General features: G+C 38.2%; 1 protein-coding gene across 1 annotated transcript; it reads left to right on the forward strand.

Annotated features, from left to right (window-relative positions):
- On the forward strand, positions 1–25,034 carry FAM161A (FAM161 centrosomal protein A). The gene is made up of 8 exons (XM_054586929.1): positions 1–143; positions 1,300–1,567; positions 11,738–11,973; positions 13,259–14,428; positions 14,775–14,942; positions 16,761–16,860; positions 23,898–24,049; positions 24,527–25,034. Exons 1-8 carry the CDS (start codon positions 1–3, stop codon positions 24,663–24,665), a joined length of 2,376 nt encoding a protein of 791 aa, XP_054442904.1. The 3' UTR covers positions 24,666–25,034.

Consider the following 25,034-nt stretch of genomic DNA (forward strand, 5'->3'; position numbering starts at 1 on the left):
ATGACAGGAAGTCCCTTTTATGGCCACACTTGTTCAGTGTGCAAAGCAAATCTCAGGTCAAACCAAGAGCAACTTGAAGGAGATAGGAGAGTGGGGGGGTTTGCAGATGCTCACAGTGCAGACCTGAGAACAACAAAGGCTTGGTAAAAATGGCTCAGAACCCAGAAAAGGGTTCTAGACAGCACATGCTGCATACCCTAACTTTATTATGGTGATGGTGGAGTATATGGTGGGGGCAAGAGGAAGCTAAAGGATAGGGAGAGAAAGCAGCAGCAGCCTCAGCCTCAGAAAGTATCGGCTTAGGTAGAAGGTGGCTGAGACTGCACCAGCCTATTTTCAAGTCTCTCTTAACAGACACATGGTGTAGAAGGAAGGTGCTATTTGAAGCACCCAAATCTCGAGTGGGAAATGATGGGGTAAGGTGGAGGTGGGGTGTGTCTTTGGTTACTGTTGGGCGCTTGCACCTTCCAACCCCACCACCATAAAGTTGATGAACCCAACCAGCAAATGCCCAGTCCATACACCTGAACTGTCCCTCAGTGGTGGGTGGGCCAGGCTCCACCGAGCTGGGCTTATAATGGGTCAGACCAAGATAAACACGTACTTTACAGACTCCTTCGGATCAGTCGATTTCTGCTAGCTGTTAAATCAGAATAAAATGTACCACACTCCTTTGCTTTCTTTGGCTGGGGAGTGAAGGGAGGGAGGCATGTCAGGTAGCAGGATGCAAACTTTGTCACACTGCTCTGAGGCCACCACAAAATAACATTCCTTGCTTTCCTCTGCCACTGCTATCTCCTTCTAACTGTTGGTAACATATTATTTGAATGAATGAAAATGCGTTCTGCCCTGGCTGGTGTGGCTGAGTGGATTGAGCCTGCAGACCCAAGTGTTGCCGGTTTGGTTCCCAGTCAGAGCACATGGGTTGCGGCCCGGGTCCCTGGTTGGGAACATGTGAGAGGCAACAGATTTTTCTCTTCTCTCTCTCCTTTCCCCTTTCTCTAAAAAGTATATAAAATTTTTTAAAAATAAAGAAAATGCGCTCCCCCCCGCCCCCCTCCCCCACAAAACGAATTGTTTCATAGTATAATGTGAGAAGTCTGAGATAAGGCAGTGAGGCGCGAAGCTGGGCAAGAGGTGCCTTTTTCTGCCCACTAACTCTCTAAACCAGGAGAGACTCAGCACTGGCTCTCATTATGCAGGAGTCGCCCGCCTTGCGTCGTCTGCAGCGCGGGGGATTTGAGTGACTTTTGGCCCCTCTCGGTCCCTGTAGCGTCCTTAGTAACCGCCCGCCCCAAGCGGGGCGCCGCTGGGTAACCTGAAGGCACCCCACCTTCCTGTCCCGGGCCAGCGCGGGCGCTTAGGCCTGGGCGTGCTGACAGCCGCCTCGCACCAAGCGGCGAAGCCGGCGGTGTTCAGTTTCCAAACCCCGGTAAATCACAACACCGGAGCACGGGTTGCCCAGGACGAATGCGATGACTTCTTAGGGTCTCTGGCGGCAGCTGCGGCCTTGGAGGAGGAGGAGGAGGAAGAGGAAGAAGACGAGAAGGCGCTGCGGCAGGCGCAGGTGCTGATAATGTGGGGGCGGGACGTGGGCTGGGGCTGGGGCTGGGGCTGGGGCTGGGCTCTGGCTGGGCTCTGGCTGGGCGCAGGCTGAGGGCTGGTCCGCGACCCTGCTGGGCTGAGCGAAGGGCTGGCAGTTGCGTCGCCGTGTCCAGATCCTCCCTACCCGGTAATTCTGGCCCAGCACCTTTTCTCAGCCCCTATGGAAAACACTCAAAACTGAGGCATTAAAAAGTCTTTTAATTTTCAGTAAAGAAATTGTAAAATTTCCTTGGAAAGCATTTATTTTACTCTATTTATAGTCTAGAGAGTGCAAAGCACAGAATCTTACTCCTTATGATCCAGCATCTGTCAGGAGTAGATACTCCCTTTTCTTTTTAACTTCGGGAAAACTCATCTATCTGTCCCTCAGAGAATAACCTGTGCGATGTGTCAGAGGTGTGTTTTGTTGTCACCTTAAGGTCTTGGTTATTAGTGCATCTTAACACGATACATGAGAGGCAGTATTTAAAACCATCAAGAGTTCAATGGATAGATCAAACAGGTATAGTTAAACATCCAGAGAAGCAAATTACTAAGGACCCATTATTTCCTAAAGGGCTGTTCAGGGTGGTGTGAGATAGCCCTCTCACTGATCACTTTTCAGTGTCACATGTGTCATGAATACCTGTGCACCAGGTAGAGGGCCAAGTCTGCTGTCTATTCTATTCCCTTAAGAGATAGAAACCTTGAATTTTAACTATCAATCTACAGATATAAACCCCAGTTAAAGATGCTTAATACCATTTTTCCAAGCCTCTCAGATACAAAAAGAAAAAGATAGTATGGTCTAGGACTAATAGAAATCACTGAATATTTTGGAATTCTAATTTCCTTAATCTACACTAAAACTGTTACTGAGAAAATTTGTAGGAATATTTCTTTTTATGGTCAGCATTTCACCAACACACAAAAACTACTTGAGATTATCCAGAGTAAGACAGATTGAGACCCTGAACATGAGCCAGGGTGAGAGTTGTAGGACCAGTTTCATTCATGACAAAGCTTCCCCTCAACATGAGTTTCAGTAAACAACAAACGAGCCAAAATGATGGAGGAAGAAGATTTGGACTCCTGAATTATGATTATCAAGGCGTTTCCTTGTTTATAAAAAAAAACTACAATAACTGTCTCTCTTGTGTCACTAGGATGTTATGACAATCAAATGAGAGAATGTGTGTCATATCTAAAGAACAGTTTGTATAAATCAGTAGTAATAATAATAACTACCGCCAATGGAACTGTCATTTGAACAGTCTGCCCAAAGATTAAATTCTACTTTGGCTTGCTGTGGTAGAGTCTGTCATTTCTATAGTTGCAGTATGTTTTCAGAATGCCTTGTTAAACTTCAAATTATTAGAAAGTTATTACCTTAGGAAAGATTAATTTATCTAACAAGCTAGTTTCAAAGGTACAGGATTCTACTAAGAAAAAAAATAATAATAGGAAGCTGAGTCTTGAAGGATCCAAAGGCAAACTTGATAAACTGCTACTCATTGCCTGATAGATAGCCCAAGGACACTGGGATGGGGAAGAAGAATTAAAAAGGGAAGAGTGCAGGAACCAAGCTGGCTTGTGTTTCCATCATGATTTTTAAAGGTTAATTTGGTTCAACTTTGTCATCTGTAAAATGTAGTAAACTCAGATAGATACTCTACCCACCACAAAATATTGATTAGAGAACCAACTGTCACAGTAGTTCCCTGCCAGTCCTTTGCTAAAGCCTCTCTCCCCCTCACCCCACACCACCCTCATGACTATGCTTATATTGGGCACTGAAACATGTTCCTTTTTTTTTTTTAAGTGTGGTCCTTGAATCTAGCCTCATTTGGAGATACCTGTTCATACCTTATTATGTGGTTGATAATGACATGGTAAAGCAATATTCTGTAATACACAATTCAAATCTCACTGACTTTCCTAATGGGGTGGCCTTCTCTTTTTCAACAAATACTGAGCATTTATTAAGTGCTAGTCACTGACTATTCAGTGGTGAATATAGTAGACATAGTTTCCAGTCTGGTGGTGAGGTTAGACAATAAGAAATGAACAGTCAAATGATTACAAGATGGGAAATGCTGAGAAAGAAATGAACAGGCTACTATGATTTTAAAAAGAAGTAGGAGGGAACCTATTTGAATTAGTGAACATTTAAGTTGATGCTTGACAGATGAAAAATAGTAGCCATTTGAAGATTGGGTCTGGGAAAAGCATTCCAAACAGGAAGAACAAGCATATGCAGAGTCCTTAAAATAGGAAGATAAAGAGCTTTGTGTGATTGAGAACTGGAAAAGGGGAAGAATGGGTGAGCGGAGATGATGTTGGAGGGGTAAACAGAGCCTAATAATTCAGGGCCTTATAGACCTAGGTAAGGAGTTGAGTATTTATTGTAGAAGCATTGGGAGATCCTTGATGGCTTTAAAGAGATCTGTTCCTATTAACATTTTTAAACATTTTTAAAAAGTGTATTGATTTTAGAGAGAGAAAGAGACATCAGTTTGTTGTTCTGCTTATTTATGCATTCATTGGTTGATTCTTGTATGCACCCAAACCAGGAATGGAATCAGCAACCTTGGCATGTCCAGATGATGCTCTAACCAACTAAGCTACCCAGCCAGGGCCCTATTCACATTTTTAAAAAATGGCTTTGATGGCTTTGTGGAGAATGATTGGCAGGTTTGACCAGACAGAAGTAAGAGACTGGTTAGGAGATTGTTACAATAATTCAGGACCCATAGGTGGTGGCTGGACCTAGAGACCTGAGGAGGTGGCAAGAAGTGGACAAATTTTGGTAAAATGGATAGGATTTACTGTTAAAGAATGAATGTGAAGGCCAAGGAAGAAGAAATCAAGAATGCTCACTCCCGGGTTTTTGGTTTGACCAGCTACATGGAAGGTAGTGCCATTTCCTGAACTGGGGGCAACTTGGGGAGGAATGGGTATAGAGGCTGGGTGGTAATCAAGATTTGTTTTGAACATGGTAACTTTGAGATGTCTGCGAAACTACCAAGTAGGTATGGGTTAGAAGCAATTGAGCCTATAAAACTGTAGTTCTGTGGGATCTGGGCTGGAGATTTCTATCTGGGAGTTTTTCAGCACCTTGAAACAGTGGGAATGGATAAAGTCACTTAGGGAGAGAGCAGAGAAAAAAAGGGGACTTGTGTAGAACTCTTAAAAAAAAAACAACACCTCATTTAACAGAGAAAAAGGAGACAAAAGAGATTAAGGACCAGCTACAGTGGTAGGATTATCACAAGCAAGTGGAAGTCCCCCATTCATTGGTTTTAATGATGAGAGAAAGTGCAAAATGCTGCTAAGAGAAGGGACATTTCATCCTAGAAGGAGGAGGAAAAAGAAAAGTGGCACAAAAGCAGGTGGTTTTATAGATGGAAGGATGAAGGAACTTTGATGGTTTCTGTGTCTTTCTTTCTTTTTTAAGATTTTATTTTATTTTATTTTATTTTTAGAGAGAAGAGAAGGGAGGGAGAAAGGGAGAAAGAGAAACATTGATGTGTTGCCTCTCGTACACCCCCAACCAGGGACCTGGCTCACAGCCCAGGCATGTGCCTTGACTGGGAATTGAACCAGGAATCTTATAGGTTCACAGGCTGGTGCTCAATCTACTTAGCCACACCAGCCAGGGCTGGTTTTTGTTTCCTTAAATAAGAGTTACTATAGGCAGTTGGGGATAGGGGTGGAAACAGGTAGAAGAGCACAGGAAAGGTAAGCGGTATGGCTGGGGAATATGAGAGGCAGGTGCTAGACAGATAAAGTAGTCATTAGAGATTGTTCATATTTAAATTTAGTATTAACACCCACAAAACATTCTTTTCTTTTTTTAAACTTTTTTATTGATATGAAAGAGAGAGGAGGGGTGGGGAGAGTGAGAGGGACACATCAATTTGTTTTTCTGCTTATTTATGCATTCAGTTGTTGATTCTTCTATGTTCCTGATCAGGGATCAAACCCCGCAACATTGGAGTGTTGGGATGATGCTCTAACCAACTGAGCTATCCAGCCAGGGCCCTTTTTCTTTTTTTTTTAAGTTATATTTTAATTATGGAAGTAATGCATGAACACATTTTCCTTTAATTTTAATTTTATTTTTAAAAAAGATTTTATTTATTTATTTTTAGAGAGAGGGGAAGGGAGGGAGAGAAATGTCAATGTGAGAGAGAAACATCAATCAGTTGCCTCTCATATGCTCCCTGACCGGAGACTGAACCCTCAACTTGGACATGTGTTCTGACCAGGAATTGAACCTGGACCCTTCACTTTGCAAGATGACACCCAACCAATGAGCCACACAGGTCAGGGCAAACACATTCTCCTTTTAAAATGTCAAATGTTACGAATAAGGTTTAGGTCCTTTTAATGTCTCTCCCCACCAAAAGAAAGTCTGGGTCCCTCCTCGCTCCTCATTAGTAGCCACTGTTTTGAAATTGATATATATTCTTCTTGGCTTTTTCCTGTCTCCTGTGTATATAGTATTTAACATACGGTAGCATTTTATATGTACATATAGTTCTGAAAATTGCTTTTTTCTTCTATCATTTATTAGGGAGTTTACCTATGTTAGTACATGTAGATCTGCCTCATTTCTTACAAATTCTTTTAATGCAAAAAAAAAAAAAAGTCTTGGTAAAAAAATCCAGAATTGCAGATAACACTAGATAGAGTATACCACAAATAATTTTGAGTGCTGATTACTAATGAAGCACATGTGATGGAAGGAGCTATCATCTAAATGGGTCAAGCCAGTCTAGGGAAGATTATCCTCTAATCTAGTGGCTGTGCACACAACATTCTTCAAAAAGCCAACCAGTTAAAGGGAAAGGGTGCTCCTTTAGGCTCTTGGAAAATACTGTCCTTGGTCTAGGTTATTTGACCTCCTAAAATGTTTTCTTCCGTGTAAAGACAAAGATGAAATTAGAGTTAGAATTCGATTATTAACCATTCTTCTGTTTTAGGTAAAACACTGTAGGATTAATTTATCTGAAAAGTTTAGGCTAGCATTAAGAGTATTAAACAGCCCTGGCTGGTATGGCTCAGTGGATTCAGCACGGGCCTGTGAACTGAAAGTTCGCATATTCGATTACCAGCCAGGGCACATGTCAGGTTCCCAGTTGTGGAAGTGTGAGAGGCAACCTATCAATGTATCTCTCACATGTTTCTCTCCCTCTCTTTCTCACTCCCTTCCCCTCTCTCAAAAAGTAAATAAATAAAATCTTTAAACACCCCTCAAAGCAACAAAACTCTTCTTCTTTTTTTTTAAAGTGTTAAACAGAAATAGTACAGATACTGTTAAAAGTAAGTGCGTAAGTATAAATTATCAGACTGCAACACCTCTTCAGAAGCTAGTCATCCTTTGGTATCTTTTTCAGTTTTTTCAGGACCAAATAAACTTTACCCTTTAATGTGAAATGACTGTTATAAGGCCTTCTTTTAAGGATGTTATAAGAGATTGAAAGGAGAATACATGGATGCTTTTGTGTAAAAACCGTCCTGTGAAATATCCTCCCTGTTTTAGGTTTTTTGTTTTTTTTTTTTAAATAAGCTCTTTTCTTAATACTTTAGTAGAATATAGATCTTTAGAGCAGCCAGTATTTCTTAGAAGGATTGAGTCCTTTATGAGGGAATACCTCTCCAATTAATAGATATACTATTTTTTTAGCTGTACATTCATTCAAATATTTATTGAGCATCTGCCATTAGCCATGTACTTTTTCTAATCACTGGGTACACTACCGAGAACAAAGCAGAGAAACCCTTGCCTTTGTGATGCTTCCTTTTTGGAAGGGGCAGACAAATAAAAAAGATATGAAGATTGTCAGTTAATGGTGAGTACTTATGAAAAAAATAAAGCAGAAAAGGGAGACTGATAATGAGTAGAGAAATTGTAATTTCAAGTAGGGTAGCCAGTGAAGACCTTGCTGAGGAAATGATATTTGAATAAGGACCCCCAAAGTGATTTTGCTGATTCTGTGAGCATTGGAAAAACTGCAACCTGGAATCAGCCACTGCTGCTGTTCAGGGGAAGGTCCACTGCCAGGGTGACTCAAACAGACAAGTAGAGAACTAACAGGGAGGAACAGGTCCCTTCTTCCTCTTCTAGTGCTGCACTTTAGCTCCACTTAAGACAGACTATCCAGCAGCAGCTGGCAAAGCAGAAACATGGTTTACAGAGTCCCGTCCTCAGCAACACCTAGCAGGGTAGAGAAGGGTGGTGTTGGAGCCAAGAGACAACTATTTTACGTATTGTAAAATTGATGTTCAAAAGTTAGTGCTCATGCCCTAGATGGTGTGGCTTAGTGGATTGAGTGCTGGCCTGCAAACCAGGGGGTTGCCAGTTCGATTCCTGGTTAGGGCACATGCCTTGGTTGTGGGCCAGGTCCCCAGATTGGGGCATGTGGGAGGCAACCAGTCAATGTTTCTCCCATACATTGATGTTTCTTTCCCTCTCTTACCCTCTCTCTAAAAAGAAATAAAATCCTTTTTTTTTTTTATGATTTTATTTATTTTTAGAGAGAGGGGAAAAGAAGGACAGAGGCAGAGAAAAATCAATGTGTGGTTGCCTCTTGTGTGCCCCCTACTGGGGACTTGGCCAGCAACCCAGGCATGTGCCCTGACTGGGAATCCAACCGGTTACCCTTTGGTTCACAGACCAGCACTCAATCCACTGAGCCACACAACCAGGGCTAAAAATAAATAAAATCTTAAAAAAAAAAACACAACACGTTTAACAAAAGTTAGTGCTCATGTTGCATGGCTAAGAAGAGCAGAACGTTGGCTTGGATGAGAATTTGACACCATATCTGTAATCTTTCTTCCAATCCATAAGAATGCTCCAAACTGCAAAGTTACTTAACTTCCATCCAATCCTTATATTTGAAGGGTCATAAACAGATTGAAACCAAGTGACCTGTGAGTAGTTAGGAGCCAATAGTGACAAAAACTGAAAACAACTTCCTGCTTGCTTTAACCTTCCTTTCCTGGCTTGCTTCCCAAAATTGCTAGCTGTGTGCCCCTTGCTCTCTACCATGCCTCCTACCCCCACTGCTTTTGTTAATGTCATTTTCTTTGTCTGTAGTACCTTGTCCCTTTTTCCCCCTATACACTCTCTGATCCTCCAGATTCTTCCATTCTTTGACTCAGCTTAAATAGCACCTCCTTCAGGAAGCCTTCCGTTATCATACAAACTCAAACCAAACCAAAGTTCCCTTTGTTTGAATACCATTATCACTTGGTATTTTTATTTCTCACAACCACTTTCTGCTTCATAGTGATCCTTCTCTCATTGCTCATTTAAGTGTTGGTGCTTGCCAATATTTCTATCCTCAGGTTTTTGTCTTACTGTCCATACTCTCCCCAGGCAGCCTCATCCACATGCAAGGCTGCATCCGCCGCTTGTGTGTGCATTAGTGGTTCCCTATCTCCATCTTCAGCCAGGCCACCTTACCAGGTATCCAGATATATTTACCAACCTGTTTCATGGACATTCAGCTGCCCTACTATCCCTTAAACTCAGTGTGTCTAAGAGAGAGATTAGTTTCCTTTTCCTAAAACACTCTCCTCCCCTGTAATCACTGTATTGATAAATGGCAGCAGCAGCATCAACCCAGACAGGCAGCACTCTAAGTAGACATCTTCAATTTGTTGCTCACAATACAGATTATTATTGAGTTGATGATTCAGTCTCCTAAATCTACCAAGGCAGCCTCCTTGGTGCTGCTCCCTTAATTCAACCCTTAATATCTCTAACCTAGACCTTTGCAGTAGCACATTAGCTGCTACTAACCATTCTTCCTTCCTTTTACTGTATTTGCTACCAGAAAAATCCTGGGTATTATTGATCATGTCACTCCCCTGCTCACATCCTTGAAGGTTTCTGTTGCCTTGGTTGGGGCTCTTGACTTGCCCTTTTCACCTTGTTTCCTATCCTCCCCTGTGTTCCATATACCCTGTTCTCCCCTACCTACCCCAGACTGGTTACCTCTCTCTCTGAGTACACCATGCCTGTTCCTCCCTTTTGTGGCTAAAAAAACCTTCCTGCCTTTGGGAGGAGTATGGTGTGTCTTTGGAGCCTAACACTTAGGATGTGCAATAAATCCAGGCTCTACTATTTACTAGCTATGTGGTTGCAGGCAGGTCACCTAAATCCTCTTAGCCTCAGTTTCCCTTATCAAGAACAGAGTACCTTCCAGTTGAATCATCATGAGGTAACATATGATGAATGTTCTAGCACTGTGTCTCAGAGTTCTTTGTTTTTCACTACTTCCCTAAACTTTGTCCACATCTAACATCATGTCTCCACCTGGCTCACCCTTGCAAATTCTGCCTTTTCTTTTCCCCCCGGTCAGAATTAGGCATTCCTTCTCTGAGCTCTTGTGGTAACTGATACTGTGACATACATGATCATTTATCCGTCTCCATGCTCAGCTGGGAGCAACTCATAGGTAGGAATCAGTTCTGTATCATTCAAAGTCTGCTGTCCATTATTTATGTACATGTCTGCCCCTAAACTAGCTGGAAGCTTCTGGAAGATGGAGTTTTTATCTGATTTGTATCTTTAAGCAGCTAGCTGAATGCTGGGCATCCCTAAGTATTTTGTGAATGGGGAAGTTAACAAAGTACTCATTTCCACAGCTAAGAAGGTAATGATGAGAAACACACGTAGGAGCAGTAGAAGATAACCTGAAAATTCTCTTAATTGAGTTGTATGACAGTACAGCAGTTCTCTGAGTCATATATTTGTTGGTAATAAATTTCTGCATACCAGTCCTACTGAAGAAAACTTGTTTTCCTTCATTCAGTCTCTCTAACTTAGCCCATCTAGTATGATACACGCCTCTTGTACACTGTTTTTAGCCCATTTTTAAAAACACTGTATCTATAACTTTTATATACAAGTGACTCTTCTGCATTTTCCCATTGAGAGAATCTACTCAAATTTATTTCCTAGTGTCTTATCAAATTGAGTCTATAATTTTCTAAGGCAAATATACTTTTTTTTTTTCATTCTGAGCATATTTCAGGCAATAGGCTAAATTTAAGACCATGATCAGCATCCTTTTATGCATAATATTCATAAATAACTTCAACTGTTTCTCAACTGCAAAAATTTAAAATTTCTCTGTTTATGGAGAAAGTGGGATTTTTACCTCTATAGTTGCTTCAGTTAAAAGAACTATGAGTCCTGACCAGTGTGGCTCTGTTGGTTGGGCATTGTCCCTCAAAGCAAAAGGTTGCTTGTTCGATTCCCAGTCAGGGCATGCCTGGGTTGCAGGTTTGGTTGCAGGTTCAGTCCCCCATTGGCGCATGTGTGAGAGGCAACCGATCAATTTTTCTCTCTCACATCCGTATTTCTCTCCCTCTCTTTCTCCCTCCATTCCCCTCTCTCTAAAAATAAATAAAATCTTTTTTAAAAAAAGAAAGAAAGGAAAGAAAAGAAAAGAAAAGAAAAACTAGTCTGGGGTGCAGGGAAGATGTCAAGAGTCTTTCAGGTATGACCTATACATAGGTCACAAAGTATAGTTATAATGCTACACTACTCTTGTCTTTTTTTTTTCCCCCACTCCCAAAGTCCCTGTCACCCAGGAGAACTACTGCTCCTCTTGCCCCCAGAGTGGCTGTTCTGAAAGTACCTCCTATCCCTTTCCTGAGGTCTCCTCTGCACGTCCAGGAGGGCTTCTTGATGAGCCAATAAGAACTTTGTTCCCTCCATTCTCCTGCCCTCATTCCCACATTGTCTTATCTTCTTTCCACGGGCACACTCTTGTGGCTCACACTGTAGGAGCCCAGCTCCTGGAGAGTGTTGAACTGTGGTTGCTTGGTTTGTAGCAAGAGGAACTTTGTTTTTCCTCATCTCATTTATCACTTCCCAAAGCTGAAGGAGACCCTCTATAAAAGATAGTTTGGTTCTATCCTATTATAGCATTTATTTTCTGGTAACTTGGTTTCTCTCTCTTGTTCTTAATAAAATGTCATGAGAGGAAAATGTACATAGCCCACAAGTAACTTATAATCCATTAGTGTATGTACGTAGTCCACAAATAAGAAACAGCACTGAGAATCAGTGTGAACTTTGTCTTTCAATTCCAAACACCATATAACAAGTTCTTTTCCCTCCTATCAGACTAATTTTAACACCATTTCCAGGATGGATGAACAAACACATATAAGCTATGAGGACCCTGTGGACTTTTCTGATACTTACCATTCTAATGAAGAATATTTCAGGAAGCTAGAAGAGCTGAAGGCTGCCTACATGGAAACTATGGCAAAGTTGGAGAAAATGTATCAGAATAAATTAAAGTTAAAGGACGTTCAGCCAGTGATAATTAGGGAAGGAGCTTCTCGTGTCTCTTCCACGTAAGTTTATACATAATGTTATTTGTGGGATATAAAATAAAATATAAATGTAAAAGTGCAAAACAATTACTTCAGAATATTTTCTCTCAAGTGTCCCTTTGTACTTTTAATTATATATGGATGAGGGATTTTATTCAAACTGTTTAATGCCTTATCAACCTACTAGGTGGCTTCTTGCTTCAGGGGTTATTTGGTGGCCATTTGGTCTTTTCTCTCTGACCTATCATTCATAGAACTATAGACAAGTATGAGAATATTTAGTCTGGGCCATTTTTAGATGATGAATATTAAAATATAATTTTCAAAGCTCTATTATGTGGATTAACATGAGCTTCTTAAAGATGCAGTACAAAGAGTTTAGGACTAAGACATAAATTGGATTCAAGTTTTCAAAATAGTCTTCAAATTCAAGACCTATTTCTGTTATAAACGCCTTTGTTTTGAAACTTGAGGCAAGTCCCTTAACACATCCAGTTGTTCTACACTGATTGTGCATCTCCTGTGTTCTAGATCTTGCCTGGACACTAGGGAGTCAAAATTGAGATGCCCTCAAGGAGATCAAGGACTAGCTAAGAACCAAAAATTGCAATACAACATGATGTAACAGTATTATAGAGACAGAGGGAAAAGCAGTTGATTATGTCAAGCTGTCAGTGTATGGGGGGCACAGGCAGGAATTTTCTACCAAAATGTCATATCTGAGTTGTCTTTGGGGCAGGGGCAGGTAGCTGCAGCAAATTCAGGAAGCAAGGAGTGGCCTTCTAAGCAGCCAAAACCATATGTGCAAAGGCATGATGGCATAAGAAATCATGTGTGTGAGGAACTTCACATGATTGGATATGACTTAGAATGGTGATTGGGGTAAGGAGAAGTGAGAGGTGAAAGAGGAAAGGTAGGCAGGGGCTAATATTAAAGGGCTTTATAATATATACTTGACTTTATAACAATGACAAATCATGGAAAAGTTTCAAGAAGGAGAGTGACATGATTAGATGTATATTTTAAAATTCCAGATGTATATATTCTAGAAAACATGTGGATAATTCAATTCAGAGGTTAGACACAGGGAGCCTCAACTGTGTCATGTTCTTCCCTTATAAAATGAGGGTGTCAGATTAGATAATTTATAGGCATATTCCAGCTCTATTCTAAATGAAAGTAACAATTTTTACAAGCCAGATCTTATCTTCTGATTATACCTTGATCTAAGAAAATGTATAATTCTTAATTTTTATATTTGGTCTCATAAAACTGAAAGTATAACCTAATTATTATTCTCACTTAGGTCTGTATCGGAAAAGAACTCCTACCACCCTATCTCATTAATCACATCGCTTTCAGAACCTGATTTAGGTCATTCTTCCTCCTTGACTGTGTCTTCCTCTGAAGATGAATTGCCCAACTTAGTAAAAGAGTATCCTGAGAAAAACAGAATGATGACCTATGCTAAGGAACTCATCAACAACATGTGGACAAACTTTTCTGTTAAAGAGTACATTCAGTGTAAAGATGATGACTTCCCAGCAGTTACAAAAACAAAGAAGAAACCAAAAGAGTGGGTGCCAAAAATTACAGTACCTGAGCCTTTTCAAATGATGATTAGAGAACAAAAAAAAAAAGAAGAGAACATGAAATCTAAATCAGATATTGAAATGGTACGCAAACTACTCAGAAAACAAGAAGAAGATTCAGAGTGTAAGAAAAAATTCCGAGCCAACCCAGTTCCAGCATTTGTCTTTCTACCCCTTTATCATGATATAGTCAAGAAAAATGAAGAACGGAGGAGGACTATGAAGGAGAAAAACAAAGAATTTCTTTTGGCTTCACAAAAGCCATTTAAGTTTATTGCAAGGGAGGAACAGAAGCAAGCAGTCCGGGAAAAGCAGCTGAGAGACTTTTTTAAGTCTAAAAAAAACACAAATCGATTTAAAGCCAGACCTATACCTCGATCTACTTATGGTTCAGCTACCAATGACAGGTTAAAAGAAGAAGAGTGCTACAGAAACATTAAGACACAGCTGAGAGCCCCAGAACTTTTACCAAATTCATCCCCTCTGCCTTGTAGACCAGCTCACAGAAGTTTTGCTGCAAGGAAGCCCAAGTATCCTGAACAGGCTGAGAAGTTGAAGTGTAAATACAAGTGTAGGATCCAGACTGCTGATTTTGGAGAACTTCCTGAGAGAAATCAAAAACACCTTTTAGAACAGAAATGTCCAAAACTCCTAACAGCCTGTAAACCATCTGATCTTCATGCAGCCTCACAGGCATCCACTAAAAGAGAGAAAATTTTGGCAGATCTTGAAGCAGATGATGAAAATTTTAAAGAAATGCGTTGGCCTTGTGTATCTCTAAAGCACAAGTCACCAGTAAGAAGTCCAAATGCAAAGCCTATGCCTTGTAACTGCAACCCTCCAATGCCCACAATAGCTTCCAGAGGAAGAGAACAAGCCACAAGGTAAATAACTAGGATACAGTACTGACTTGACTTATGGTCCCTAACATAGCATATGCAGCACTATTTGATTTTACATTGGTGAATTTGAAAATATGGAGAAATTATTATATCTGGTAATATATTTTACTCTGTGATATAGAACATTTTGTTAGAGGGAGTGCTAAAAATGTATTTTCCATTTAATTAATCCATGGGAATAAAAAAGCCTATTGATTTCTAATTTTACAAGTCAGATCCTTCTCAAAAGGTTGCCTTTTTTCAACCTTTGGTTTATCCTGTGTTAAATCTTTGCTAGCAACATTCTCATTGGCTTAAAGTGAATTAAGCCGTAGTTTGTTGCCCTCAGGAGATCACTTGAGGAAAAGAAAATGTTGGAAGAAGAGCGAAATCGGATCCTAACAAAGCAGAAGCAAAGAATGAAAGAATTGCAGAAACTCCTGACAACCCGGGCTAAGGCTTATGACTCACATCAAAGTTTAGCTCAAATGTCTAAATCCAGAATAAAATCTTTCAGGTATCATGAAAAAATCCTGAACCTCCAGACCACTGGTTTTCAAACTTTCTTTTTTTAATCAGTAGACACCAATATATGAACAGATTAAGTGACTATTAGTATTTTAGTTTCTGGATTCAAGTTACTATCATTTATTTATACTCAAAACACACTCATACACTCATGTTCATTCACTTCATGATGCAAATCAATATGTATACTCAACTGATGGTGAGGACTATGAAGTCATGTTGAACAGAATGTTTTTTATATTATGACCATAGTTAATACAGTTTTATGTCAGTATTTCATCTTTTTCTTTATATTAGTTTTGATTGCACAATACAGTATTAAGAAAAACCTTGATTCACACAGATAAATTCTTTTTTAAAATTTTTTTAAAAAATATTTATTTTTAAAGAGGGGAGGGGAGGGAGAAAGAGAGGGAAACATCAATGTGTGGTTGCCTCTCATGCTCCCCCTACTGGGGACCTGGCCTGCAACACAGGCATGTGCCCTCCGAGTGAGAATCAAACCAGTTACCCTTTGGTCCTCAGGCCTGTGCTCAATCCACTGAGCCACACCAGCCAGGGTGATAAATCTTTTTTTTAACATCCTGCTATGTAATCTCAGAATATTCTTTAATAAACAGATATATGAAAGAGCTTTGTTCTAAGGTTTGCATGAAATTTGGTAGCACAAATTAACACATTGGTGTTAACATCAATTATAAGTGTCAGTTAACACATGTATTAATGTTTAGAGGTATGTGTTGCATTTTGTCATGACTTAAATATAAATAAATAAGAATATTCACAGAACACTGGAATTATGCAGAACAAAGTTTGAAAACCAGTGTTCCAGAGGAACATTTTTATGTTGCAAATAAACATAAAAATGTTCATGTTTAAGTTGGAAAATAGCTCTCTCAAAGCTGGGTAAGTAATATGATTTATTAATTTTTAATCTGATCTGTAAATAACCCCACAATTTATATTTCCTTTAAATTATAAGTATTTCTTTTTAAATGTATGTTATATATAATTCTATTCCTTTATAATATATTATGTATATATTCCTTATAATTTCTATCAATGTAATTTATTGATAGAAGGAGTTTAATTTGATGAACTTGAGCAAAAAATTCCTTAGAAATATACTATTCATCCTTAGAAAGTAAACTGGATTTTTCATAATATGACCTTATATATAATTAAGCATAATTATCATTTTATAGTATAATTATTTTCTCTAATCCATTAAATCTTATTATCTTGGTAGCATTAGTATATTTTACATAAAGAAAGTAGCATAGTTTAATTTATTATAGGATCTTGCCCAAATAATAAATACACTTACTGTGAATTTACATATTTTGGTTCCTATTCCTATGTTATAATCACATACTCCCCATTTCTCCCCTGACCTGTTCTCATTTATTAACTTTGCCACCAACGTATAGCAGATCTCATTTAAGGGAATAAAGAGCGAGGTCTTGTTTTTGGAAGAAATTCCTTAAAGAGAAGATACCTATACACTTATATAGGAGATAAGAAGGCATTCATTCACTTTTCGGGCCAGTTTGAAGCCTCTTAATACATTACATCTTGAAGATTTCAGAACCTTCAAAGTACAAAGACTGCTCCCAGGATGTAAAATGTGTGCTCTGAGAACCTAGACTTTTTATTGTGTTCCATAAATATTTACTAGTCTACAAAAGGCATGGTGGTAAATTGTAAATTATCTCATAATTTAATTTTTGATCGTCATTTAAGGTAAATGTTATATATGCAAGTTCTTATTTCTTTTTAAAATTTCATTCCTTTTATTTGATTTTAGAAAGAGTGAAAAGGAAAGAATGAGAGAATACCGACGAGACCTAGAAGAAAGAGAAGAAAAATTAAAAACCAGGCCATTACTATTTGAAAGAGTTGCTCAGGTTGTGTTTGTTAGAATTTAAGATTTGTCAGTTTTTTTTAACATCTCCAGCCCTAATTTACAGTCCATTTTTCTTAGTGCTATATAATGTATTAAGACATATTGTTTCTGTGACAGCTTCATCAAATCAGTCAAGTAAGTAAGTTTGCCAAAATCTGAGTATGGAATCTTGATGAGGCACATAAGCTTGATAAAAAAACAAAACAAAACAAACAAAAACATGCTGCTAATCTACTTGTTTGCAATATTAATAGTTTCACAAACTGTTTTTAATGGCTGGTCTATTTTCAGGACCAGCTTGGCCAGATGTTAAGTTAAGCCTTCATGATATGATTTGGAGGTCTTTGAAGAAAAAAGGAGACAAAATGGCTAATTGAATCATATTTATTTCTGCCAGTGTTTGTTTTTTTTTTAATTGAGATATAACTGACATACAACATTGGATAAATTTAAAGTGTATAGCATAATGTCTTGACATACATAAATTGCAAAATGATTACCGTAATAAGTTTAGTTAACATCTATCACCTCATATATTTACAAAAAATTTTTTTTCCTTGTGATGAGAACAGTTAGGATTTACTCCGTTAGTGGCTTTTATATGTCCCATATATAGTTATCATGTTCTACATTACATCACCAGTACTTAACTATTTTATAACTGGAAGTTTGAACCTTTTGACCACCTCCATCCAGTTCCTCCTGGTAATCACAAATATGATCTCCTTTAATTTTTTTAAATTAACTTATTTATTTTCAGAGAGAGGGGAAGAGAGGGAAAGAAACTTTGATGTGAGAGAGATACATTGATCAGTTGCCTCTCACATGCCTCCAACTGGGGACCCGACCCAGAATCCAGGCATGTGCCCTTACTGGGAATCGAACTAGTGACCTTTTGGTTCAGAGGCCAGCACTCAATCCACTGAGCCATGTCAGCCAGGGCTCCTTTTTTTTTTTTTTTTTTTTTTTTTTTAAATATTCACCTGAAGATATGTTGTTTTTTAAAACTGATTTTAGAGAGGAAGGGTGAGAGGGAGAAACTTCAATGTGGGAGAGAAACATTGGTCTGTTTCCTCCTATATGTGCCCCACTGGGGATTGGACCCCACAAACTAGGTATGTGCCTAACTGGGGATAGAACCTGCGACCTTTGGGTATATGGGACAACACTCCCACCAACTGAGCCACCCAGCCAGGGCTATGATCTCCTTTTTCATGAGATTTTTTTTCTTTTGTAGATTCTGCATATAAATGAAATCATACAGTATTTGACTTTTTTAATATTTTTGTCTGACTTATTGTACTTGGTATAATGCCTTCAAAGTCCACCCATTCTGTTGCAAATGGCAGGGTTTCCTTGTTTTTATGGATATTATTCCAGTGTGTATCTATACCATATTCTCTTTTTCTATTCATTTTTCAATGTACTCTTAGGTTGTTTTCTTTCTTGGTTACTGTAAATAATGATGCGATGAAAGTGGAGTGCAGATATCCCTTTGAGATAGTGATTTTGTTTTCTTCAGATATATATCCAGAAGTCAAATTGCTGGATTATATAGTTGCTCTATTTTTAATTTTTTGAGGAACTTCCATACTATTTACTATAGTGGATTACTACATTAGTACATATATTGGTACATAGTATATTAGTACATACAGTAATCCACTATATGTACTAATGTACTAATTTACATTTGTACCAACAGTTCACAAGGGTTTCCTTTTCTCCACATCATCACCAGCATTTATCTCTTGTCTTTTTGATAATAGCCATTTTAACCAGTGTAAGATATCTCATTGTGAGATATCACCTAATGATTTTCATTTCCCAATGATTATTCATGTTGAGCACCTTTTCATGTATCTGTCATCTATTTGAATGTCTTTGGAAAAATATCTATTTGGTCCATTGCCAACTTTTAAATAGGATTATCTGGCTTTTTGCTACTGACCTGTATGAGTACTTTATATATTTTGGATATTAACCACATACCAGACATATGATTTGCAAATATTTTTTTCCCATTCAGTAGGTTGCCTTTTCATTTTGTTGATCAGTTTTTTTTAAGTGAGTATACTTTTCAACCTTATCAACAATTACCGAAAGGATTTCCTTTTTATGGGAAATATTAAATTTGCAGCCAGTTTTCAGTTTTACAGTCTTTCCCTTTAGAGAGATTTGTCAATTTCAGATTATCTTCTCTTTAGTACCTAAATGGGAAAGGTTCCTATAGGTGACATAGCTTAACAATAGACAGAATCACTGGAGGTTATAGGTGCTGTATTGTGAATTTCAGGCTATTATATTTGGAGCTTTTTGCCAGCATATGCCTGGGACAGATGTCATTATAGGACTGTCTGTCAATGACTCATTGAGGACTAGGGACATGTTTTATGGGTGAATCTACATACTATAATCTCTCAAAGTTATGGGAACCCCTTACTTACTGATTTGGATATAATTTTATGTAGTGCTTGTCATTAAGGGGTGGGTTTCTTTTAACATCTCAGCTTCAACTTTAGGGGGGAAAAATGATAAACTGTTTTACATTACTCAGCACAAAGTGATTGACTTTGGTTCAAAACAGTTATCTGCAGCTCCCTAAATGCAGTTTTTTTGTCCTCTTGTTTGGTGGCTATATCCATTCAGAATTCCCACTGGCATTTTACATTCATTTTACCTTAACTAGATCCTCCTCTTTGACTTCTTGTTTTGATTGGGTCACTATTTAGATGACTAGGAACCACTTTTCCTCCCCATTCAGTTGTCACTGAGAGAACTGACAAATTTTCTTCTTAAATAATTTTTGGATCTGCTTTTCTCCACTACTGATAGAGAAATGCTAGTAAAACCTCTGTTATTCCCTAGCTGAGTTAATATAGTGGTTTGACTGGTTTTCCTGTCCTGTTTTTTGCAGAGCTACCCATTATATCTTTATTTTGCCATTCCCATTCCCTTCCAAAAATGTTAACCCTGGGTAGGTGTTTACTAACCCTTGATAATAGTGGCAATCATGACTTCACAGAGCCATTTATTCTCATTTTCAATGAATGGTATCAAGAGGTCTTGTCACTGACTTCTCCAAAAAATGTTTCAAGGTTGTTATTCCTATTATATATTGCAGAGGAAGAAACAAGTTCAAAGAAGGTAAGTAATTCATAAGATGTATAGTTATTAAGTAATGGAACTAGGATTGGAACCCAAGTCATTCTGCTTCCAAATACCACTGAGTTGTCCTGCTTTCTCCTAGAATATAACCACGAATCTTAACTTGGTATACAAAGTCCTCTATGATCTGATTCCTGTTAACCTCTTTAGTTTATCCACCACTGTGCTCCCCACAAGCCACACTATATACACCCTTTACTCTCAGGTCATACCAAACCACTAGTTTCAAACTTGAAATCTTTATTCATGCTGTTTCACTCGTAGAACCTCGTCCTATCTTTCCTCTTACTCTTTCAAATCTTAGTGTAAAATCACTTCTTGCATTGTTTCCCTGGTTGGGTTGGGTGCCCTTTCCTCTGTGTTCTTTTATTACCCTTTGCATACCTCTCTTTTAGTTCCTACCACATTGTGTGGAAATTATCTTAATGAGCTCTCTTTTCTTTCAGCTAGTTACTTTAATGTTTGTTTTTTTTAATCCTCACCTAAGGACATTTTCTTTTCATTGCTCTTTAGAGAAGAAGGGAGGGAGAGAGGGAGAGAAAGGAAGAGAGAGGGAGACATTGCTGTGAGACAGAAACATCAATTGGTTGCCTTCTCGTATTTACCCCAACCAGGCATCAAACCCATAACCTGGCCATGTGCCCAGGCTGGGAATCGAACCCATGACCTTTGGGTTTATGGGATGATGCTCCAAGCAACTGGGCCACACAAGCCAGGGACCAACTAGTTAACTTTTAAAGGTGGTGGCCAGATCTTTATATTCCCAGCACCTAGCACCTGGGACAACACCTAGCACAGAGGAGATGTTAATAAACTTTTTTTGAACCAAAACTGAACCATTATGATCAAATTAGCCAGATAATGACCTGTCATTTTCTTGCTGGGATTAGCCCAAGCTGAGAGCACTACCCCAACACATTAGTGATGAGTCTCAATGAGCATTAACAAGCAGTTTTGCCATGCTGTGAATTCCCGTTGTTTCTATGCACCAGAGAAAATGTGGCAAAACAAGAGGTGTGTATGAAATTAAACCCATAAAGAAACTTTAAATAGGTAAGTTTTATAGTTGATATTCTACCACTTTCGGCCTTCACCTATGCTATTCCCTTTGCCCAAAATACTTTTCCTATATACCCCCTATATCCCATGAGGGCTTGTCAAAAAAAATAAGTATTTAGTAATTATTAAATAAATGAAAGAATTGCTATAAACTAAACTTACAGTTATAAAAAATAAGTATTTTTTTTCCCCTTCAGTCTAGGGTGCTGATAGTAGACAAGTGTCATCACTTGGTTTCCTAAAGAAACAAAGCCAATTTTTTTTTTAACAGAGTGTTTGATAATAAAGTAAATAATCATAGAGTTATTTTAACTGTTCTTTTATCTCATAGTCTTTATCATTCTTTTCCATGGTGAAATGCAAGGGGGAAATGTTTGTTCCAATTAGGAACAACTACATGCTATTCACTTTGATATAAAATATTAAAAGATAGTTAATTCTATAGACCGAACAACTGGCAGTGATTCAACATTGCTTTGGTTTTGTTAACAGAAATCAGTACATTCTTCTTGCATTCTACTTTGCTGTGACTATTGGTGCTAATTAAGAACTGTTATGTAATAAATTCACTCACAGCTTCATGCATTACCTATTTGTATTAACTGTGGTCTTGCTGCTGTTGAGTTCTCCCCTAACAGAGCAAGCCTATGATCCAGTACAGAACAACCATGTCATGCTTCTTCTTGGAAATTACAGGGTTTATTAACTGAGTAGATATTAAATTGAATTTTAAACCAAATTCAGTTGAAGGTTTACAAGCACTAACTTTGATTAATATTTTTTTAAGATTTTATTTATTATTAGAGAGAAGGGAAGGGAGGAAGAAAGAGGGAGAGGAACATAAATGTATGAGAGATACATCAATCACTTGCACGCCCCCAACACAGGACCTGACCTGCAATCCAGGCATGTGCCCTGACTGAATCAAATCACAACCTTTTGATTTACAGACCGGCACTCAATCTATTGAGCCACACCAGCCAGGGCATGAATAGTATTTTAATCTCTTTTTTATTTAATTAGCTTAAATCAGAATATACTATTAATGCATTCAGAGATAGTTTGGGGGTTTCTTTATTATGCTTCACAGTCTTTGGGGCATAGTTCTCATCTTTGTGAAGCCTTTCAGTTCCCTCAAGGCTTGTCTGCTGGCATTCATAGCCTCTGGATGTGGCTCACTTTCTTTTCTAAAAGGTGTTATTCACAGTGGATGCGTTTTTATTAGTAGCAGTTAAAGGTGCTTGGGGTTTTGTTTGTTTGTTTTTGTCTTGTTTTGTTTTTTTAGTTTTCCAGTGCCAGGAAATGCACTACTGATAGTTTTATCCATTGTAATCAGTCTGCTCTTTTAATTTCTCCCATAGAACACTAGACTCCATGATCCCTTATTATGCTGGAGTACCTGGATTGGGCAAATATCTGACAACTGCGTTGCTAAAATTAGGCTTTAGGCTACCTTCAAACTCCAGGATGACTGCTACCACTTAGATAAAAGCAGCATGGTGTTTGCCTCAGGAAAGGATCTAGAGACTTGGCTTTACTGCTTACCATTCTTGTGACCTTACACAAACCACTTAACATCAGTGGGGTTTGCGGGAGCATCCTGGTTCCCGTATTTGTTAAATTTGGGGGTAAGACTGGCTGTTCTCCCACACACTTTCCAGTATGGGATGCCACTGGAACTGGGCCATTCCTAGCCACTTTGCTTTAGTTGGAGGTACAGATGGCAGTTCTTGGCCTTATACTAGTTCACATCCATTCATAGGAGCTAAAAGTGGGCTAAAGCTAAGGCACTAGTGTGAACTCCAGTCATCTTGTGGTTCTGTAAAGCCTGTGGCCTCAGGAACTGTGACAACTTCTGACTTACTTTAGGTATGAGAGGGTCATCAAAGCTTCTACAGGTCCTAAAGTTAGGAAGTAAAGTTCTGGAGATTTGAACTTAGTTCTAAATTCATGTTCTTTTTTCTGTATCCCTTGCTTCCTCCACAGAGTAAAGGTAACAACACTGATGATTTTATTATCTTTGATGGAGTAGAGATATAACTTATAAAAAACAGAAATTACAGTAGGAACATAAAAGAACCCTCTGACAGCTATCACATGAAATATTTTCTTACTGATTTTTCCAGATATCCTTAAGCCATTATAAAAGTGTATAAAAACAGGTACAGTGTAAAGAATAATTATAGATTAAAACTCATGTGGCCACCACCCACATTAACAAATAGCATTGCCAGCACCCCAGGACTGTGTACCTCTCCCTCTCCCCTAGAGGTAACCATCATTCTAACTTGAGATAGGCATTTCCTTGCTTTTCTTTGCAATTTTACCACCTATGATCTATCCCTAAACAATATGGTTTAGTTTTGCCTGTGTGAGGTTTTTTTGTAAATGAATTGAATATATATAAAGAAGCAAAATACAAAAGTACATATTTTGCTTCTTTTGTTCAGTATTATGTTTGTGAGATCCATCCATGTTGTGTATAGCTAGAGTTCATTCATTTCCATTGCTTTATTTTATTCTATTGTATGGATAGACTACAATTTATTTATCCATCCTACTGATGATAGATGTTTGGGTTGTTTCCAATTTTGGGTTGTTACAAGTGTACTATTCTGAACATTTTTATACATGTCTCCCAGGGCACATGTAGAAATTTCTCTGGATATGTACATAGGAATGGAATTGCTGGTCAGAGGATATGCATATTTTCAGCCAACTGTGATTATTAAATTTAATTTTAACCCATACATTTTTAATGGAAATTTAAAGTCTTTTGTCTTCATCTAAAAAGGTTTGTCTTTCCTATAGAAAAATGCAAGAATGGCAGCAGAAAAGCATTATTCTAACACCCTAAAAGCACTAGGAATATCTGATGAGTTTGTTTCAAAGAAAGGCCAAAGTGGAAAAATATTTGAGTCCTCCAATCAAGAGATGAAAAGTTTCACTGAAGATAGAGAAAGGTAACATATATAAGATATAAGATATGAGTGGTATATCTCTGCAAAAATTTATACCTGCAGAAAAGCAAGAATTCTGTTCTATAATATTTTTAAAAGATCTTTATTACCTAATGAAATATGTGTGATCTATTGTAAAACATTGGTATTTTAATATGTTTGACCCATTCAATATATTGCATGGTGATGAAATACCTTGTTTTTAAGACAGAATAATTTAAGCTTCTGACTGGAATAAATCATGAAAATAATAGCATGCTTTCAAATGAAGTTTAAAGAGTCAACCAAGCTGTGAAATACATTAGTTCTCAGAGAAATATTTACTTTCCCAATTGGTACTTTTATAGAGCTTTCTTAATAAACTGGAGCTCATACACTTGAGGAAGACTGACTTCATGATGTCATACATTGCAAAGGATTTGTTTACATTTAAACCAAATCATTTTTTCCTTTGAAAGATTGATAAATTTCTTCCTTTAGCTTTAATGAAGAAGAAAATATAGAAGAAAGAGAGAATGGGGAAGAAAATTATTTTACAGAAACCGACAGCCAGGATTCTTGTATGGAAAAAGATGAAGCCAATGAAGAGAATAGAGAAGAGAAATCTGTCGAAGAATAAAACAATCAGCAGGGCTTCCTCTCTGTGCCTGTGCTGTGGTTTGCATCTGGTGGTAGCAGCCTTGCTTGTGTTAGGAACATGGATGGGAACCCCTCTGATGTGTACAGGGTTCTTGAGCAAAATCCAAATCCAGCTGATTGATCATTGGGTCAGATTAAGGCTTGGCCTATTCAGTTTTTAAAATTGCTACATGTGGTCAGTTTGCAACTTTGATGTTAGTTGTATTTTTTAAAAGCATTCGAGAATCACAGCTGTCACAAACAAGTCATAAAAATATACATTACATCATTATTTTTTGCTAGAAAAAATGGCTTAATATTGGGAGCAGAGAGGAAGTATGGGTCTTTGGTGATTTGTTTGAAAAATTTT

The sequence above is a fragment of the Pteronotus mesoamericanus genome, unplaced genomic scaffold (assembly GCF_021234165.1).
Source record: "Pteronotus mesoamericanus isolate MK-2021 breed Mesoamerican mustached bat unplaced genomic scaffold, CSHL_Meso_final contig_98, whole genome shotgun sequence".
Classification (NCBI taxonomy): Eukaryota; Metazoa; Chordata; class Mammalia; order Chiroptera; family Mormoopidae; genus Pteronotus; species Pteronotus mesoamericanus.

Bases quoted from the DNA above. Each gene is read 5' to 3' on its own strand.
- FAM161A (XM_054586929.1), top strand. From the start codon at position 1: ATGACAGGAAGTCCCTTTTATGGCCACACTTGTTCAGTGTGCAAAGCA. The intron at 144-1,299 runs GTAAAAATGGCT...GCCCGCCCCAAG, and splicing joins CTGAGAACAACAAAGGCTTG to CGGGGCGCCGCTGGGTAACC. The intron at 14,429-14,774 runs GTAAATAACTAG...TGTTGCCCTCAG, and splicing joins GGAAGAGAACAAGCCACAAG to GAGATCACTTGAGGAAAAGA.